Here is a 21,107-nt window from a genome sequence, read left to right as displayed (position 1 = left end):
CAAATTCCATTGTCTATCATGGCATGATTTAAGCCCAGGTTCTCTGGAGCATTACCTGGGTCTTTGGATTAATAGTCTAGCGATAATATCATTAGGCCAGTATTTCCCCAGCTTCAGCATAGATGAGCTGACAGATGACTGGTCAGGTCGGCACATGGCGTAAAAATGGATCTTGGGACAGCAAGTTTCTAATCTGACGTTTTCCAGCTGGAAACATGCTGGAGGTCTGAAAATGAGGAAGCTAGGCAGCATCAGGAGGTGGAGAAGTCAATGTTTTAGGTATGTCTGAAGCATTGACTTCTCCACCTCTTGATGCTGCCTGACCTGCTGTTTTCTTCCAACTTCCTACTTGTATCCCTTGGAATCCAGCGTTTGCAGTTTTTCTGTCTCGAATGAAGGTCTGAAAATGGCAGAATGTTGTGGTAGAATTAGCGGATGCATTTTTTGAGATCTTTAACTTGTGAAACCTAGATACGGCTGAATTGCTTGTGGTCAAAGACTATTCCATGACACTGGTCTGTTTCAAATAAATCCCCTTCAAGTCTGGGCAATGGCCTGTGGCATTATTGCTAGGCTATTAATCTAGGAACTCGGTTGGGGACCTGGGTTCAAACTTGTCAAAGTAAATAATGCAATTCGTTTAAAAAGTCTGGAATTAAGAGTCTAATGGTGACCATGAAACAATTGAAAGAACCTATCTTAATATCTATTAAGGAAGGAAATTTGCCATTTTTACCTGGTCTGGCCTGCATGTGACTCCTGACCCACAGCAATGTGGTTGACTCTTAAAAGTTAGGGATGGTTAGGGTCTTTGTCAGAGATGCCCACATCCTGTGAATGAACATAAAAAAAGTCAGTCTCTTTCCATACGTGCACTGCTGCCCACTGCCTTCATTTTTTTAAATTTGTTGGTTGATTGAATTGTTTAATTTACTAATTCCCTATTTTGCCTTGTTAATCAGTGATCTATTAGTGTGAGTGATCATGCATGTAGTTTGTGTTGATATCTGTCAATTTAGTATTCATTGGATGTTGATTAAAGAAACATGTAGTAAATTACATTTTTCTGTTTTTCCCTTTTTTTAAAAAAATCCCAGCTATTATCATATATCAGGCAATTTTTCCAATCCAGGTTCACCAAGTGCAGTTCAAAAAGTTGTTTTTTTTCTCTTTTGCATTGAAGAATTCTTTTTCTGTATTTATTATTTCAAAAATCTATAATTTTTCAGCTGGAATTTGAGAGTATTTTGAGAATATGCCATTCCCACACTGAAGTGGGAGCTGATGAATCAGAATCTATTGAGTTCACTCAAGAATCCACTTATGTTTTATGTACTGTGTGACACGTGTCAGGTACGGTCATCTATTCCAGTCCAGCGTATCTGTGCGGTTGAGCGAGTGGATGAAAATGCCTTCCAGCAACTCCATATGATGCAGATCATCACACAGGACAACGAAGGCCAGTTACACATTATGTACATCCAGTGCAAGGTAAAATGCACAAATTACTTTTCACTTCCTTACATCTTCTGAAGAAATGCACTATTTTCAATGTTGCCCCTCACAGATGCTTAGAAATAAGTCTGACTCCTGGTTCCTGCAATACCCACCCCTCTTCAAATGCTGCAATGTTTCACTTTGAACTTTGCTCTTTCTTTCTACTTTGTTCTTAAGATCCTGTACCTAAGATGGTGCCTTGTGTGATGATATTGTACACTTTTTAATGTATTCCTGTACTTTTGTACTTGAGTATATGTGATAATGAAATTAAAATCACATTTAGTCCTTAATTCCACGCAGATTTCAGAGAGTTTAGCAGTTGTCTTAGAGTTACTTGGGCTAACAGACTGACAGTTTTTCTTTATTTTTTCATGGGATGTAGCTGTCTCTATATGACCTGTATTTGTTGCTTATCCCTAATTGCCCTTGAACTGGGAATGTTGCTAGCCCATTTCAGAGGGCAACTACATTGCTGTGGATCTGGAGTCACATGTAGCCCAGACCAGGTAAGGAAGGGAGATTTTCTTCTGCAAGTGACTTTAGTGAACCAGATTTTATGACAATTGATGGCAGTTGCCATGTCATTACAGAGACGAGCTTCTGGATATATTCATTGCGTTTAAATTTCACCAGCTCCCTTGGTGGGATTTGAATCCATGTACCAAAAGCATTAGCTTGGACCTCTGAATTAATAATCCAATAACATTCCTGCTAGGCGACCATTGCCCGTAGAACATCGGACAATACAGCGCAGAACAGGCCCTTCGGCCCTCGATGTTACGCTGACCTGTGAACTATTCTCAGCTCGTCCCCCTACACTATTCCAAAATCATCTCTGGCTAAAATGTGACCTCATGCTTCAGAATAGGAAGAATATGGAGGGATTGTGAGCAATAGTCAGAGTCATGCGGATTATCATTTTAATGTTAATATTATTTTAATGTAATGTTAATGAATGCAAACTTTCACCCATTAACGCTGTGTCCAATTGCTGTGCTTTTAGTGTTGACCTCTCCGATCATTATAGTCTGTTTTCAGTTATGAATACGTGAAGATATAGTTTTTCGGAGAAGTGGGTGTTGGGTCACTTTAGGGCTTTTTTCCTCCTCCCACAGCCTCTGATTTGTCTGTGAACAGCAGTGCAGCACTGAGCAGCTGCCAGACACTGACAGCTTGTAAAGGTGATGGAAACCTCCTGGGAAAAACTCAGTGGGAAACAGTCAGATCTGGTTATTGTTCTTATGTGTACATTTGGCCGTCGGGAACCGTGAGTGATCTGTCAAAAAGACAGCAGCCACATCGATCTGATCCCCCACTGTCTGCCTCCAGCTGAGGACTGAAATATTTACAGGCAGCCACTCATTACCTGGCCGGTTCTGGATTTAAAACATCGGGGTAAACCTGAGACAGCTGCCCCAAGCTTTAGTGCCTCCCTTAGCATGTGGTCCTGGATCTTGGAGTGTGTTGGGTCACCTCCTTGTTCTAGCCACTTGCACAATCATGCTTTCAGTTACTTAGGCTCCAAGATTTGGAATTCCCTCCCTACACCATCTATCTCTCTACCTTGCTTTCCTTTATGATGACACTTCTTAAAGCTCCCGGTATGTGACTCAGTGTCATACTTTAACTAATAATGCATCACTGAAGTGCCTTTTGAATGTTTATTTTGAAGAAGCTGCACTCAGCATAGGACATAGATTAGTACAGCACAGTACAGACCCTTCAGCCCTCAATGTTGTGTCAACCTTTTATCCTATTCTAAGTTCAAACTAATCTACATACCCTTCATTTTAATATCATTCATGTGCCTATACAAGAGTCACTTAAATGTCCCTAATGTCTCTGACTGTACTACCACTGCTGGCAGTGCATTCCACGCACCTACCACTCTCTGTGTAAAGAGTCTACCTCTGACATCTCCCCTAACTCTTCTTCCAGTCACCTTATAATTATGCCCCCTCCTGATAGCCATTTCCAACCTAGGAAAAAGTCTCTGACTATTCACTCTATCTATGCCTCTCATCATCTTGTATACCTCTATCAGCATAATTTGTTGTGGATGCATGCTCCTTAACTTCAAATATTTTTTGTTCAGATCCAAAATTAAGGTTGTTAATTTGAGTTTATATTAATATAATAGGAAGTATATGCAATAAACTTTAAGCAGTTTTAGCAATGTTGGTCAAATAAATGCATTTAGTCTTATTGATATTTATAATCAAGGTTTCTAAGATATTCACAGGACTGTATTCAAAATGCCAACTGTTGAGTAACTGTGTTGAATAGATTAACTATATTAAGTACAGCTGTCACTAGAGACTTAAGATGTGGATCCAACTTCCACTAAAAACACAGCTGAAAGGAGATTTAATACAGATTTTGAAAATATGAATGGTTTTAATAGGGTGAAGAGTTTCTTATCCTGTGTTTGTAGAGTCAGTAGCAACAAAGGTCTATTGATTTAAAGTTTTGTGTAAAGAATGAGGAGAGATGTACCCTGACAACATATAATAGCGCTGAAAATGTGCTCTTAAACTTGTCATTTCCCTAGCCACGCTGTTGCTGAATGGCTACAACAGTACCCAACAATAAAATACACAAGTATGTCCTGCAAACAAAAAGCAGGACAATTCCAACTAATTACCATCTAATCAGCCTACTCTTGATCATCGGTAAGGTGCTGGAAGAGGTCATCAATGGTGCTATCAAGCAGCATTTGCTTAGCAATTACTTGATCAGCGATGCTCAGTTTGAGATCTACCAGGGCAAGTCAACTCCTGACCTCATTTCAGCCTTGGCTCAAACATGGACAAAATTCTAAACTCCAGAGGTGAGGTGAGAGTTGCTGTCCTTGACATCGAGGTTGAAATTGACCGAGTGTCGTATCAAGACATTCTTGAGAAACTAGAGTCAGTGGGAATTGGGGGAAAACGCTTTGCTGTTTAGTGTCATGCCTGGCCCAAATGAAGGTGGTTACATTGTTTGAAGTCAGTCATTCTCAGCTCCAGAACATCTCTGCAGGAGCTCCTCAGGATGGGTTATCTTTGCAAATCAACCTGTTCAGCGATGTTATTACATGCCTACAGGAAGAGGTGCAACTTCAACCCATGTCTCTGGGCTTAGAGGTAGGGAACCTACTGCCGCACTACAATAACCCTAGAGAGTGTATCCTAGGCCCAACCATCTTCAGCTGCTTCAATGATCTTCCCTTCATCATAAGGGCAGAAGTGGTGATGCCTGCTAGTAATTTCACAATGTTCAGCACCATTCGTGACTCATCAAGTCCTGCAGAGGTCCATGTCCAAATGTAGCAAGGCCTAGACAATATTCAAGTTTGGGCTGACAGTAGCAAGTAACATCTGTGTCACATGAGTGCCAGGCAATGGTCATATCCAACAGGAGAGAGTCCAGCCATTGTCCCTTGACATTCAGGGATATTACCATTACTGAATCCTCACTATCATCATCCTGGTGATTACCATTCTATAGAAACTGAACTGCCATGAAAATAGCCACATAAACACAGTGGCTACAAGAGCATGTTAGAGGCTAGGAATACTACACCTCCTTACTCCCCAAAGCCTGTCCACCATCTAAAGGAACAAGTCAGGAGTGTGATGAAATATTCCCCACTTACCTGGATGGGTGCAGCCTCAATAAATCACAAAAAGCTTGACATCATCCAGGACAAAGCAACCCATTTGATTGGCGATGCATCCATAAACATTCAGTCACTCCACCGCTGATGCACAGAAGCAGCAGTGTGTACTACCTACAAGATGCACTGCAGAACTTCACCAAGGCTTCTTAGACAACACCTTCCAAACCCATGACCACTACCATCTAGAACAAGGACAGCAGATACATGGGAACGCCACCACATACAAATTCCTCTCCAAGCCACCCAGCGTCCTGACTTAGAAATATATCACGGTTCCTTCAGTATCATTGGATCAAACATTCTGGAATCTCCTCTCTAATAACATTGTGGGCATACCTACTCTAAATGGACAGCAGTGGTTCAAGAAGGCAGTTCACCATCACATTCTCCAGGGCAACTAGGGATGTCAATAAATGCTCAACCCACCAACAATATGCACATCCCCTGTTGAATAAAGAAAAACATACAAGTCTGAGGCAAGTACAGATTGTAGCATTGGTTTTAGAATGTTGTGCCAAAGAGCTGTCCCAGGAACAATAGACGAAATGGCCTTCACCGATGTTCTAAACTGCTGTGATGATAGGTTCTTTTTCTAATGAGGAGGATTACTATAATTAGATGTTTCATTAGATATTTAATAGTGTAATTTTGTGGCTGTATGGCTGGACAAGTAAGGTAATTGTCTTGAAGAAGGAATATTTATGCAGCAGTTTATTTTTAACAACCCAACCAAAATAGCATGGCCTGCTTTTATTGTAGGAGAGGAATGTTGCTTCATTTCACATCCTTTACAGAATGTAATTTCTTCCGATCTCTAATCCTTATGGATTATTTTGTCATTTTACTTTTAATCCAGTTTTATTCATTCAGAATCCAAACTGAAGAATTAGTTACTGCCCCATTCAATGTTTCAGTGATTGGGTACACAGCCTCTGTCTATTTTCCAAGGACTGAAGTTCTGTCTTTTCCATATTAGAGAAACTGTGAACCATGGAACGTTTGTAGGGGAAGAGCAAAGAAGTGGGACACTCTCAAGAGTGTTTTCTCGACAAGCTGCCCTGAAGGCAATAAGCAAATTAGCTTCCTTCTGTACTACATGATGCCAAGTAAAAAGTGATGAAATTCAGCTTACTCAGAAATAAGGAATGAAACGAAGGACCTGAATTTCACGCTTCTGCTTCTTTGGAGATAACTCAAGTTTATAGTCACTTTGGGATTAAAACCAATTTTAGCAAGGAATCCGAACCCGAGGGCAGGATTTTAATCACTGATCATTCTTTCTCAGAATGGCACAGTGCAGGATGGATTCCATTGACACTGGAAGTAAAGCCAGTGGTGGCAAGTGCAGGGGCAGGCAAAGTAGAAATCCAAATCATTTCTCTGGGGACCTCATTCCCAGTTGTGTTAAAAGATTTTAGGCCCTATAACCCTCGCCTCTCTTATTCTCTCAACACTTCATACCTGTCTCCAATTCCCCTTAAACCTTCCAATATAAGAAAAGATGCTGGAAAACATGAAAAAAAGACACAGGAAACTGCACAAAAATTCAGCAGGTTGAGGAAAATATGTAGAGAAAAACAGCATGAACGTTTGACGTCCAAAATGACTCTTCATCAGAACTGATAGGGGCTGGAAAATGGTTGTTTTCATGCTGTAGATGGAGGACAAGAGTGGAACAGATGGCGAGGGTGCCCAGAGCAAAAGGCAAATAAAGATTTTATAGTGGTAAAAGAGAGGGAGAGATAAAATAGATATAAAGGATTGGTATCAAAATTAGAAAATTGGTCTGCTGTATTGGAAACCAAGCCAACGGGCACAGAGGGGAGGGGGAAATTGTAATTAAAATGAAGGACAAAGATCAGCCTCTGAAATTGTTAAACAAATATTGAATTCTTGAAAGTGTGAAATGTTGAAACAGAAAATGCGATCTTCTTCTGGTTTGCATTGAGCTTTGATGGAGCACTGTAGCAGATCCAGAACAAGACAGTAGATGGTTTATTGAAATGACAAGCAGCTGAAAGGTTGATAGTACCTTGCTCCCACGCTAACAATTCCATCTGGGCCTGTTTGTGTTCCAATGAAGATCAATACAAACTCGAACGCATACTATCTCACTTAGGCATCTTACTGCCATTTGGACTCAAAATTGTGCTTAACAACTTCAGTGTATGACCTCTGTCCTCCACTTTGAAGACTTGTTTTTTCTTTGTGGCCAACAGCTAAAGAACATTTATCAGGTGGTCAGTACATTGCCACTTGTAGTATACAAGATTGGCTGGCACCCTTCCTCTATTCCAATACCGACAATACCTGGAAAATAACAAATCGTTTTTTTTCAAAGAAGGAGATGCCTCAAAATCAATGTCAGTTTTTCTTTAACAAGAATAGAAAGAATAGAAAAGCTCAGCAGGTCTGGTGGCATCTGTGGAGAGAAATCAGAGTTAATGTGTGGGGACCCTGCAGCCTTTTGAACGAGATTATTTTCTGAAAAACTGGGCTGGCTATGATTAGAGAAAAATGATATCCAGAACAAATACATGTTGCCTTTTGTGCTATACTTTCTTTCTGTAGCAAATAAAAACAAATAAGAATCTATTAGTATGGAGTTAAGTTCCACTACCTGGTGCTTCTCTATTGGTCCTGTATAACGACAGTGGAAATCCTGAGGCTTAGGACTGCTGCGTTATATTGCCAAAGCACATGGAATGTATTCAATTATACTGATCACAAATGTGAGCATTTACAAAATGTCCTGTTAAATCTGGGTTTGTTGTTTAACAGCTCCATTAGGGAGGAGAAAGTGAGGACTGCAGATGCTGGAGATCAGAGCTGAAAACATGTTGCTGGAAAAGCACAGCAGGTCAGGCAGCATCCAAAGAACAGGAGAATTGACGTTTCGGGCATAAGCCCTTCTTCAGGATTCCTGAAGAAGGGCTCATGCCCGAAACGTCGATTCTCCTGCTCCTTGGATGCTGCCTGACCTGCTGCGCTTTTCCAGCAACACATTTTCAGCTAACAGCCCCATTACTCTTATATTGATCTGTTACTGCTAAACCTGGTGATTTTAAGGGTTTTAACAATCAGTACTGACATATTGTCCTATCTCTTCCAGAACGTGAATGAACTGAATCAGTGGCTTTCGGCGATCAGGAAAGCCAGTATCTGCAATGAACGCATGCTTCCATCCTTTCATCCAGGTTCCTACAGGAGCAACCGGTGGACTTGTTGCCTGCACACTGACAGGACTGGTATGTCAGCAAACGAATCCCCTCTCCTCCCACACCCACCCTATTAAAACTGAGCATTGACATTAAAAGCCAATTCAGGAGAAGTCAATGTTTACCACTGGCAAGTTTTTTTTGTTGACATCATTACACAGTTGAACACATTCTTATGAAAAAAGTTCCTATTTTTAACTTCATTTCACACTCAATGACTGTGTGACCAGAATGCGGAATTTTCCCTGTCTGAAAACATACTGTCATTGATTACTGCTGCCTTTTTCATCGATAAACCACCTTGATAAATAAATATTTCTTATGTAGCTTGCAAAACTGATCATATTAAAATGTTTAGTGATTCATTTGCATTATATATTATGGTCTATTTCTTTACAGTGGGTTAAATTTAAAAATCAACTTTAAACTTAAGTTCTGTCCCACCAAGAGGTGTTTGTTATGATCCCAAATCAGCCTGCCAACTTTATGTTATGATTTCGTATAAGATCACCGAATTTTGTAACAATCTCAACCAGACAACCAATTTTGTGTTACAATCTGGACAAAGAACAGCAATATTAATTTTTTAAGTAGACAGAATTTGAGATTCATGATATCCAGTAAGAGAATAAAGCTACAAGACTTTACAGTTTTGAACAAACAACACTTTTAGAACAATAATACCATCTAAATACGTGTGCAACTTATTTCTAACACCAGAATGAAGGTGTAGTCAACGTTGGATAATATCCTGTGTTTGGCGCTTGAACACCCAATGCACATCAAATAGCAAATGCGATCAGGACAGATCCCCTGAATTTCTCAGTAATTCTCGCAGCTTTTAATAACACAGGGGATGTCATCTGCAAACCATGTGTCTCCTCACACATGCTGCTTGACTTGCTGAGTATCTCCTGCACCTTCTGTTTACAGTCCTCTCATAACCTGGTGAAAGGTTTCCAAAATTTAGTGGACTTTGGATGAGTGACCACTCAAACCTAAAGACAGAAGGCATAAAAGCATGAGGAAATTTATACAATTATTTAATTATGTGTCGAACACTTTTGCTCCCATATTTCCTTGATCTTTTACACTGAATCAAATACTCAGTAGGTCAAACAGTATTGGTAAACGTTTTTTAACTTTTTCCTTCAGTTAGCATTTTATGTTGGTGACTTTCATTCAGAACATCATTTAACTTTTGAAAATTGTTAATGTGCCATCCTTCAGACTTTATAATTAAATCACTATTTCAAAAGGACAGTGTTTGGACCCCAAGCTCCCAGAACACTGTTTCTCTTCAAGTGGCTGTAGGCACTGGGTTTGTTTAATCAATTGCATGAAAATTCCAGTATTCAGTCACCTATTCAACCTGCTTAACCTTGGAGACACCATGCAACAATTAGACTGTTCCAGTCTGGAGCTGCAACAAGGCAGAATTTTCTTAATCTCATTTAGAAACAACCATAGCATTCTCCAAACCCTATCATGGCTTTTGATGACATTCCAACAAATAAAGCATCTGGACTAAACACGTTAGCATGCTTCTTAACAAGAAACAGCAGCTCCAATTTCCCACCACAGAAATAAGCCAGTTGGCCTGTGTTCTCTACCTAACTGTTCCAGAAATGTGTAATAATATTTCTGACTGCACAAAATATATAAACATATTGTAGTGCGGGCTTTTGTGGTAAAGTGGTAGAATCCCTACCTCTGAGACAGGAGGTTTGCGTTCAGGCCCCACCTACTCCAGAGGTATGTCTGACCAGGTTGAATAAATAACTAAATAGATCGTAGTGTAGACACAATGACTGCAACGTTTGATAATCCTTCCTTATGGCTCGCTTTCCCTTTGTTTAACAGTTCGGGGATGCAGCCGCACACATTCTGCTGTAACTCTCGGTGACTGGAGTGATCCCCTTGACCCAGATGTTGAGACACAGACTGTTTACAAGCAGCTCTTACAAGGCAGAGAAAAGCTGAAGTGAGTAACTCAAGTTGCAGCATAACGTACGAATGTCATCTGAATGCTCTATCATAGAGAAGTGGACTTAATTTATTATTGTCACATGTACCGAGATACAGTCAGAAGTATTGGTTTGCCTGCTAACCAGACAAATTATACCTAAGTACCTCAGGGTAATAGAACAGAATGCAGAATATAGTGTGACAGCTACAGAGAAGGTGCCGAGAAGGATCAACTTGATTATTGAAGAGGTCTGTTCATAAGTCTGATAACAGCGAGGAAGAAGCTATTCTTAAATCTGTTGGTACGTGTCTTCAAAATTTTGTATCTTCTGCCCAATGGAAGAGGGTAGAAGAGATTGTAAGTAGGGTGGGGGGGGATATTTGATTATGTTCATAGAATACGTACAGTGTGGAAGCAGGCCACTCGAGTCAACACCAACCCTCCGAAGAGCATCCCACCCATACTCATGCCTCTACCCTCTCCCTGTAATCCTGCATTCCCCATGGCTAATCCACCTAGCATGCACACCCTTGGACACAATGGGGCAATTTAGTATGGTCAATCCATCTAACGTACATATCTTTGGACTGTGGGAGGAAATAGAGCACCTGGAGGAAATCAAGGCAGATGTAGAGAAAATGTACTCCACACAGACAGTCACCTGAGGGTGGAATCAAAACCAGGTCCCAGTTGCTGTGTGGCAGCAGTACTAACTAGTGAACTACCATGCTGCCCAATGGGATGTTGGCTGCTTTCCTGAGGCAGTGGGAAGTGTAGATGGAGTCAATAGATGGACTGGGATGGACTGGGCTGCGTTCACATCAGTCTTAGGCAGAGTGGTTGCCATACCAAGCTGTGACGTGTCCAGTAATTTCAGCAGCCAAGTGGTACAGGTCCTTGAAGTGCATACTGATTTCTCATAATGTTGTTCCCCTAGTCAGAATGATTTGCAGTAGAGTCTAGGAAAAAAACTAGCTTGGTTTCCAGGTCAATTTAATTTACAGTAATAGCTTTGCATTAGATGAGAAAGTAAATGGCCAATGAATGGCTGCGAGAAGCCGGTGGATCAAGTATGTCTGAGACTATAAAAGCTGTTTTCTTTATGTACTTTATTCCATCTAACTAGGCATTCAGTTAGCACTCCCCATTCTTTAAATTCTTCAAGACCCTCTTGGAGTGAAGGGCCACATTCATCGTTTGTTGGTTTTTAAAATTATTTAGTCAGGGTATGGATAACAATAGAGGGCTGCTGTGGTGCAGTGGTAATGTCCGATTCAGCAGGCTCTGGTTCAAGCCCCATTTCTTCCAAAAGTGTGTAATTATCTCTCTGAGCAGGTTGCTCAAAAGCAGTGGCAAGACCCATTAGTTGCCTGAGAAGATGGTGGATCAGTTTTCTGTTCTTACAACATGTGCTTGGAGGTTGGGATATGAACTGGGGCAGGGCAGAGAAATGAGTGGCTGGCTCCCTTCAACAAAATGAAACAGTTGGACATTTACAGGAGCAAACCCTTTACTCAGCAGCCCCCAGGTCTCTCCAAACATCTAATGTACAGCTCAATGTTGAGCGTAGTGGCTCCATGATCCTTATTGTAGCTGCACTCCAAGGTGTTCAGGGAAGAGAGCAACTTCTTTTTGAATAGCTTTGACCGCTGGGAATTGAGCTTCCACTGGCATTCTGGATTAGTGGAGCTGGAAGAGCACAGCAGTTCAGGCAGCATCCAAATAGCTTCGAAATCGACGTTTCGGGCAAAAGCCCTTCATCAGGAATAAAATGATCAAGAATAACCTGCACATCTGTGGGGTGTGCTTTGTGACAGTAAACCCATGGTGTGTAAAAGCCTAAACAGCCATATTGTCAATGAAACCTTGAACCTTATTGACCCTGCTCACATGCTGATTCTCAGTCAGCATTAAAAGAAGCTTGAAGGTATTCAGTGCACAACACAGACATCACTGATACCTTCCTCCAGCATAGATTGGCTCATAATGTTGATTTTGCTATGGAACCTGTGCCACAGAATCTTTGGGCTGTGTCTGTAATAGCCACTGACCATTCTACATTGTAAGGGGGGAACATGCTCAGATCTTGTGCTCATTGTGTATGAAGACAGTCTGCCTTGTGTAGCATCAACCAACATTTCTTTGTTGTAATTGAAATAAGTCAAGAGGGATGTGCATGCTGTAAATTGTAGGTGATGTAACTAACAGATTTCAGCTAAAATCTTTTCTCAATCATTAAAAAATAAGGCTGTTGTGTAGTGAAACTTCATGTGTCACAAATCACCACAGAAATTGCAGTATTAAATCCCAGAACTCATACATCCCAAGTCTCTCTTTAAACAACAAGGGCACTTTAATCCTCTATATTCTTTCCTATTATTTTTAATGGGAATTTATTCTTAATATTCATTATGCAGGTGAAGAGTCTATTTCCAGTTTGAAGGATAGAAGAGTGAATGTGTGTGTCTATGTGTTATATACTGTATATTATACTGCCATTGATTCACTTATTTTAATGACAGTTGCCTATTCACAGTCAAACCTTTGATCAACTTTATGGGGCACTTACAATTATGCATATTGTCTACTATGGGCTTGTGCATGATTTCCCAGTGCTTATCTACCCTCCCAGAGCACCAGCAGTAGCTATGACAAAATAAACCCTCAGTAAGAACGATTCTTCTCATCACAATACATCAGTATTCTTGTTTTTATTAAAGTCAACTGGAAGAATGCACCGGACAATATTAGATTATATTTCATTATTAACAAGTGACAGGAGAAACAAAGTTCCTGTTGTAATTAACAGAGGTTGATTTCTGTTGATATGGTCACATTGTTTGAATCAGTGAACACAGGAAGCAATTCGCAACAAGATCAGTTGATCAATCAAGCTTGTGACTCAGGAGATTCTCAGGCTAAAAATACTCATGGAGACTGAAACCATAAATTACACCACTAGAGGTCAGTACATTACCAGTCATCCCATACAGAGGGACAATTCAAAGTGGCTTCCTGTTTTAAATTATCTAACATTTTAAAACTAATCTTTGAATATTCATTATTATCATCTCTGAATTTCCTCTCTCTTTATTTCCAATATACCCTGTGTCAATAAACGGTAACCGGGACCAAAATAATAAAGGGTAAAGCCTTGTTTTATTAGCAATTACGGATTATTAATTTTAAACAAAAGGATGAAATTGTCCAGTGAAGAACTCATGACGGTAATTTAGATTATTTAAATGTATCAATACACTGTCTTCATTAAAAAAGAGAATTGTAATGTGTGATTGGCATACCAAAGAGATGCATCATTGTGCATCAAAATATTAGTCATGTTGGAAATGCATTGTTTGGACATGAAATTATTATGACAAAGTTATAAGTGGCTGCATTCCCCTTTCTTGCTAATGACGACAAACTTGACTTGCCTCATTATATGAGGATTTTGAGACAAATTCCATACAACTTTGTGGATCTTGAACAGGTTAAAATTGGGCTGTTGCATCTGTAAAATGCTGATTATATAGTGGTGCAGTGTTGTAAGTTAGTGCTTATGTTGCTACTCTAGTGATACACAGACCCAGAATAATGATCCAGAGATGTGAGTTAAGTTCTAAATTTAAATTTAGTTAATTAAATAAACATCAGGAATAAAGAAAAACTATTCTTAGTAATTGTGACCATCAAACTACTAGGAGATAATGAGGACTGCAGATGCTGGTCTGTCAGAGTTAATAAAGTGTGGCGCTAGAAAAGGCACAGCAGGCGAGGCAGGCAGCATCCAAGGAGAAGAGAATTAATGTTTTGGGCGTAACCCTTCATCAGGAATGTGGAGGAGGGAGGGGGCTGCAAAATAAATAGGGGAGCTGGGTGTGGGGCTAGGCGAATGGTAGTTGGAATGGCGATAGGTGGGTGAAGGTTGGAGGTGATTGTGATAGGTCAGTGGGAATTGTGGAGTGGATAGGTGGGAAGGACGGTGGACAAGTAGGAAGTTCAAGAGGGGGAAGCTGAGTCGGAGGGTTGGATCTGGGAAGGGGTGGTGGGAAACTGGTGAATTCAATGTTGAGGCCATGTGATTGTAGGGTCCCAAGGCAGAAGGTGAGGTATTCTTTCACCAGTTTGTGGGTGACCTTGTCTAGGTGGTGGAGAAGGCCCAGAATGGACATGTCATTGGGGGAGTCGGGAGAGGAGTTGAAATGACTGGCCAATGTTGGAGAGTTATGAAAAAAACATTAGTTCACTAATGGTCTTTAGAGATGGGAATCTGTATGCTTCACCTGGGGTCTGGCCCAACCATGACTCCATACTCACAACAATCCGCATTCCTAACGACATTCTGAAATGACCAAGCAAGGCACTTGGGTTGCCTAACGATTTCTGTGACTGAACAAAAAGAAAAATGAACAAATATGAACTGAGAGCAGCAGAAATTCTAAATTGTGAATTGTAATAACAATAGTACTTGTTGGAAGTGATTTCAAACAAAATCAAAGTGAAAGAGCTCCAACTAGAACCCTGTAAGAAATTTGCCTTCTGTTTTCTCTTTTTAGACAGAAGTACCTGGAACCTTTAGATGCAGAAACTGTGATGGATCAGGAAGGAAGAATACATGGTGTTGGGATTGAGGAAGGTAGTTGCCTTTCAGCATTAACTCTTATACATTGAAATTAATTTCAATGAGCCAGTACTTTCTCTCGAACTACTAAAGTACTACTGTTATTATACCTAGCAAATCTTGTACCAATAACACAGTCTGAGTACTGTCCTTGTTTAAAAAATGTTGTTAAAAATGTCTTTGAAGCGTTAATATCGGAGGATATATTGGAGGTTAATATTACAAGTCTACAAAATTACATTGTACTCAAAGCTAAGTCTCCTCAGGGTTTCAGCAATATTATAAACCCAAATTACATTTTATAACTGTTCAAAAAACCAAAGAGCTGCAGATGTTGAAAATCAGAAACAAAATCAGAAATTGATGGAGAAGCTCAACCGGTCAGGCAACACCTGTAGAGAGAGAGAGCAGAATTAAGGTTTCAGTGTCAGTAATGTTTTGGATCCAGTGACTCTTCTTCAGAACATTAACTCTGCCTGCTCTCCACAGATGCTGCCTGACCTGCTGAGTTTTCCCAGCAATTTCTGATTTTGTTTCCAATTTTACAACTATTGACTGTCCTCAGGTCTATGGCATAGGTCAGGGTGAGCCATCCTTGGACCTGGAGGCCGGTGGGAAAAGATTGTGAAAATAAACAAAGGGAAACACAGCAGGAGGATTGTTCTGCCATTGTAAAATCATCCAGGTTTTCTTTTCGAGCCGCTTACAAAATCACCAGGCACATTTTTTTTAAAAGACCTATTGGAATGTTTCTAAAGGAAGGCTTCCAAAAGAGAATATGCAAAAATCAATCTCCGTGACAAACGTTTCCAGGTTTAAAATTCACACACAGTCAAAGAAATAGAAAGGGAGAGGATGCTCTCAATCTAGACATACTTCAGGCTGGAAGCATCAAACCTTTAAAATTTCCATGGTTTAAAACTCAAAGTTGTCATTATTTGACAATGGCTGACACTTGTACTGCTCATCACCGTTGTCAGTGTTAATTTGTCATGATCCAAGTGTTACATTGAAGGATTGTGCAATTTTTTTTGATTAGGCTGAATTACATTGCAGTGATATCGTGCCTCACCTTTCACAATCTATTGTATGCAGCAGGAGCTGACAAGAGGCGCTCCTTTCAGGACCGAAGGATGTCAGCAGCTGCCAGGCTGCTGGATGTCGTGCAAGAGCTTGAACGTGCTCATCAGGCATTTGAACAGAGAGAGAAAGTGGTGCAAGCCAATGAGATGGTGGCTCCCTGAGTCATACTGAGACAAGACAGCTGAAAAAAAAATCACAGTTTGTGCAGTACGCCACATACCAGTCCAGATGTACAGTGGATTTAACACAAGTGAATTCAACAACACAACTGTCAACCAACTGAAATGCAAACCTGCTGACGTGATTGACACTGAGAGCTGGGGAATGGTTCAGACATTCCTTTACAAGCTGCATTGTTACTACAGATAAAACATTAAAGAGAAAGGGATTGTTATAAATCCGAGCAACACTGGGGGAAAGTCGCTAATTTGTTGCTGTTTAAGACTGAGGATGGGATTTCATCCACTGCTAATGTAAGGCAGCTGAGCACAGGCACCCATTTATGCAAAGGCTGTGGCTACATTCTGAACACTTTCCTGTCTGTTCTTTGGAGATGTTTCAGTTCCATGCATTGTCTCCAGGTTTGTAATTGTACCACAGGAAACCAAAAACAATAAATGTCTGAAACTATACATCCCAACCAGATGTTGAGAACCCAGCATCTGTGGGGCAGCTCTGCGCCATCGGCATGCATGTCAACTTGTCAAAGTACCACTGGATTGCTCAAAGCTGGTTCAGAAATCACAGCTAATTGTGGCAGTATTTTTGTTTTGTAAATCTCTTTGTGTGGCAGGAGGATGTCTTACTGGATTAAGTGCAGTTAAGGTACTTAGGACATTGACAAATATGATGAAGTGAATTGCTATAGTATATTGTAAGGGGCACTTATGCTTTCAATTGATCTTTCAACGTATCTACTTTCCTGATAATCTGTTAACAAATTAATCAAATTGTTGTACTGCTTCACACTGAAAATCCAATTGGTAATAGTACACTCTCTGCAACATGCCGTTCAGAGGCCAGGGTTTTTGGAGCTGATTACTATTTCATCAGATATGCTGGGCTGGCCAATTTCAAACGTGCTAGAGGTGTATTCTTAGTTAAACAAGTTAGGTCTTTATCTTTAATGCACATTTCAAAATAGCTTCTGCAGTTTCTCAGTGAACTTACACATTCCGCCAAGATGTTAGGAAAGGTGGTACACGTGAAATATATTGGAACCTTTTAAATTTTATGTTAGGGAGCTTTGAGAAGATTTGTAGCTCAGGTTGAGCTTCAAAATGCAAAGGAGATAGGCATGACCTAATCTGTGAGATATGAGCACTTGGTGACATGATCTTTAAAGCAAGCCATGAAGCACAAAATTTGGATGTAGGTTTGCTATCTGAGCTGAAAGGTTAATTTTCAGACATTTTGTCACCATACTGGGTAACATTTTCAATGAGCCTCCAGATGAAGCACTGCTGGTTTTTCCTGCTTTCTGTTAATATGTTTGGGTTTCCTGGGGTTGGTGATGTCATTTCCTATGGTGACCTCATTTCCTATGGTTATTTCCTGTTCTTTTTCTCAGGGGGTGGTAAATGGGATCCAAGTCAATGTGTTTGTTGATAGAGTTTTGATTGGAATGCCATGCTTCTAGGAACTCTAATGCATGCCTCTGTTTGGCTTGCCCTAGGGTGGATGTGTTTATTACACCTAACCATTGAAATGCCATTAAAATTTCTAAAACAAAATTTATTCGTTAAAGTTGCTAAGACCAAGTATCATGAGTAGTTTTGTACATTAATATTCAGTACTTCCAAAGAGCAAAATGTTTTTTGCTTCAGCCTTTGCAGGAACACAGGGCATTTCAGTCCGATTTTGAAATTTATTGTTTGCCATGTCATGGAGGTTTGCACCTTCGCTAAATCCTCTTTATGGCATTTCTTTCTGGTATATTTTTTGATCCACTAAGATTAAGTAACATTAGATGATGTCTTACACAGGATAGGAGATGTAATCAGTTGTCACAGTTGTCACATCTGCATCGGTGTCACAGATTTACAATAGTGTAGAAGGAGGCCTTTTGGTCCATCATGTCTGCACTAGCTCTTTGAATGAGCATTTCAACCAATGCCATTTCCCTGCATCCCTGCATTTTAATAAGAGCACCCCTCCCAACACTTCCTTTTCAATTGACAGTCGAACTCCTGTTGGTAAAAACAATGACTGCAGATGCTGAAAACCAAATACTGGATTAGTGGTGCTGGAAGAGCACAGCAGTTCACCAACGAACTGCTGTGCTCTTCCAGCACCACTAATCCAGTCTAACTCCTGTTGACTGCATTAGTTGAACTTGCCATTGCCACACTCTCAGACAATGCATTCCAGGCTTTGATCATTCACTGAGTCAAAATGTCTATCTCCCCATCTCTTTTACATATTTTGCCAATTACTTTAAATCTGTGCCTTCTTGCTCTCAATCATTTCACCCATCTATCTGTCCAGAGCCCTCATGATTTTGAGTACCTCATTCAGACCACCTCCACCAGTTTTATGAATAAATGAATTGGGTTGTTCAAGTTGGAAAACAACAGTAAGAATTATTGGAAAACCCCTACCCTTAAACTGCCCATATCCCCTCACCCTCACTAACTCTCTGCACAGCCAGGACAGTATCTATTGTCTGTTTTTGTTTGGTCATGTTTAGCAAGATTCATGGCACGATCAAAGTGGCATTTGATCTTAATGCAGGCTTGTTGGCAGTGTGAATTAAATGTTCCTGGGTGTTTGATTTACTTTGAATTGTCTGCATTTGCAGCTTCAAATTAATGTAAATTTCTATGTTGTACCCTCTCTCGTGCTGTAAGTCCAGCACTGCTGCTAACAGGAGGAAGACATTTAAAGAAAGCTGTTAATTCAGAACACCACTAAAAGAGTGTTTGCACCATTCTGGGCTCAAAACCATTCAATGGCAACACTAGATTATTAGACTGCAAAAGAGTAACATCATGAAATAGAAACTCATAAATTATGTAAGGTCAGTGGAATAGTATATTGAATGCCTTCCAGGGCAAAATGAATAAATCTCTGGGAAAGTATGTTTTTCTTTGACAAGGTTAGAAATTGAGGAAATTTGTCACTCTTTCAGGACAAAATGAGATTTAATTTTTCACTTATTGAACTCCAACCTCCATTCCTATTTTTAAAACATTTTGCTTTCCGTAACCTTTCCTGTTACCTTCTATCAATGATTTCCACCCCCTCCCCCAGCCATGCCTCCATACAATGTGTGCCATTGTGAAGGTAAAGATTATCTTGATATAGTCTTACCAGACTGTAGGGCTGCTCCCTCATTCGAGAGAGACAACTGGTAGTGGTTTAACCTGAGGGTCACCATCTCAGGCAGGGGGAGAGTTGTGAATGAAGATAAGCTGCTCATAACACAGGTTGCTCACAAGCTGCCCTCTTTAGGATATTTTGTGATTATGCAACAAGCATTAACGGTACTGTGCATATCAGAATAAACATGCTACACACCTCAATATATCGGGGGACTATTGCCTATCCCATTCTGGAAGATTTTATCTAATAATCTCTTTTCAGCATGTTTTGTTCATGTGGTCCAGGATATTGGAATCTGAAGCACAGGCAGACCCGTAAACATTGTTTTGTTTATCATGTCCCAGCCAACAAACCACACATACATTAACTTGCAACGAAAGGCTATAGTTTTTTACAGACAGAAAATGTGTGGAGCTGATACAAAAACAGCAAAACCTCTTGCTTGTATGTAGTTTTCAGTGAGTCTTGCCTTTCTTCAGTAGTTCCCTTGAATTCAGACCTGCAAAGCCTCTGAGTTGATTCCTGATGGCCATCATTCACCAGGAGATGTTCTGTATTGTAATGTAGCAATGCTTACATGACTCGCAGACTTAAAAACCTTCTGTAAATGTAGTGCCATTGTTGGGGGGTGGTGGGGAATGTGTAGCAGTGCACAGGTGGGGGACTATACTGTGTTTGATATAGGAAGAAGCTCCAAAGTTCAACACTGCCATTTTACTACAATCAGCTTTGCACCAAAGCCTTTATTCTATTGATTCCGACGTTGCTTTGGCTTCTAGTTGTATAATGCAGTCAAATGCTGAGATGAAGTGATTTAAATTCAAAAATTTCACAATAGTGAGTGTGTCCAGTTTTATATTCAATGTGCAGTGCACAGTATGGTATTGCAACAAACATTGGTGCATGATGTCTAAGGTATCTCTAATTGCAGAGTAATTGTGATTTACGTATTTTATCACATTTGACAATGATACTGTGACTGTGTAGGTGAGAATTATGTTTATTTGTATATACATGTTATCTGAGGTGGTGGAGTGGCCCATGTATCAGCACTGCCTTAAACTTGCCATTGTAAGTATATCTGAACAAGATTTTTAAGTGATTTTATTTTTTAAAGATGCAACTGTTGTATAGTGGGCATTGATATTTGCTGCCTGTGAATGTATAATGATTTGTCCTAATTCTATAAAGTGGTCTTTTGTTGCTGAACATGAGTCAGTGCCAATAAGTGATCCAGATAGAATGATACATAGCCAAGTGATATTTGCCAGATTTGTATTTATTTCCCAGTTTTCTAAAAGCATCTACTGTGCTTTTTGCTGAGAATTTTCAAATTAAGTGTGTGATGGATGGGTATTTGCCTTTAATGTGATGACCTCTGTCAGAAATTAGGCTGTGGAACTTTACGTATTTTACACAGCATTAAATATCTATTATGTGTACATGAATGTGCTCTTCTTAAATTTTATCGTGAATATCCAAAAAACAGAAATAAAAGTTATTAAACACACGAAAAAAAACTCTTTATTCTGACTATGCATTTTATTCTCATGCTGGAGTACACATACAGCATCTCTGCCATAGTGTCTGCACCTACCGCAGGACAAAGGAATGGCTGGACAAAAAGGACCAAATTTCATCCATGGGTCTTGTGACAAATTAATGACAGATCACACTTCTAGTTATTGTCTCATTAACCTGTGCAGAGATTTAATTACACGTCTCCAGAAT

The 21,107-nt window shown here is 40.1% G+C and overlaps 1 protein-coding gene across 3 annotated transcripts in view; it reads left to right on the top strand.

The window, feature by feature from the left end:
* Positions 1–20,872, top strand: part of LOC140488190 (rasGAP-activating-like protein 1) — a 271,904-nt gene extending 251,032 nt beyond the window's left edge. For 2 of the 3 annotated variants that reach the window (XM_072588080.1, XM_072588078.1), the window contains 5 exons: positions 1,354–1,491; positions 8,274–8,409; positions 10,243–10,363; positions 14,905–14,984; positions 16,065–20,872. In XM_072588080.1, the coding sequence (XP_072444181.1) occupies positions 1,354–1,491; positions 8,274–8,409; positions 10,243–10,363; positions 14,905–14,984; positions 16,065–16,213 (624 nt within the window). In that variant the 3' untranslated portion in view covers positions 16,214–20,872. The remainder of the gene's footprint in view (positions 1–1,353; positions 1,492–8,273; positions 8,410–10,242; positions 10,364–14,904; positions 14,985–16,064) is intronic. The other variant, XM_072588079.1, reaches the window with a different exon arrangement.
* Positions 20,873–21,107: the final 235 nt, after the last annotated feature.

This window comes from Chiloscyllium punctatum, chromosome 17 (assembly GCF_047496795.1).
Source record: "Chiloscyllium punctatum isolate Juve2018m chromosome 17, sChiPun1.3, whole genome shotgun sequence".
Taxonomy (NCBI): Eukaryota; Metazoa; Chordata; class Chondrichthyes; order Orectolobiformes; family Hemiscylliidae; genus Chiloscyllium; species Chiloscyllium punctatum.
This window is presented reverse-complemented; position numbering and strand designations above follow the sequence as displayed.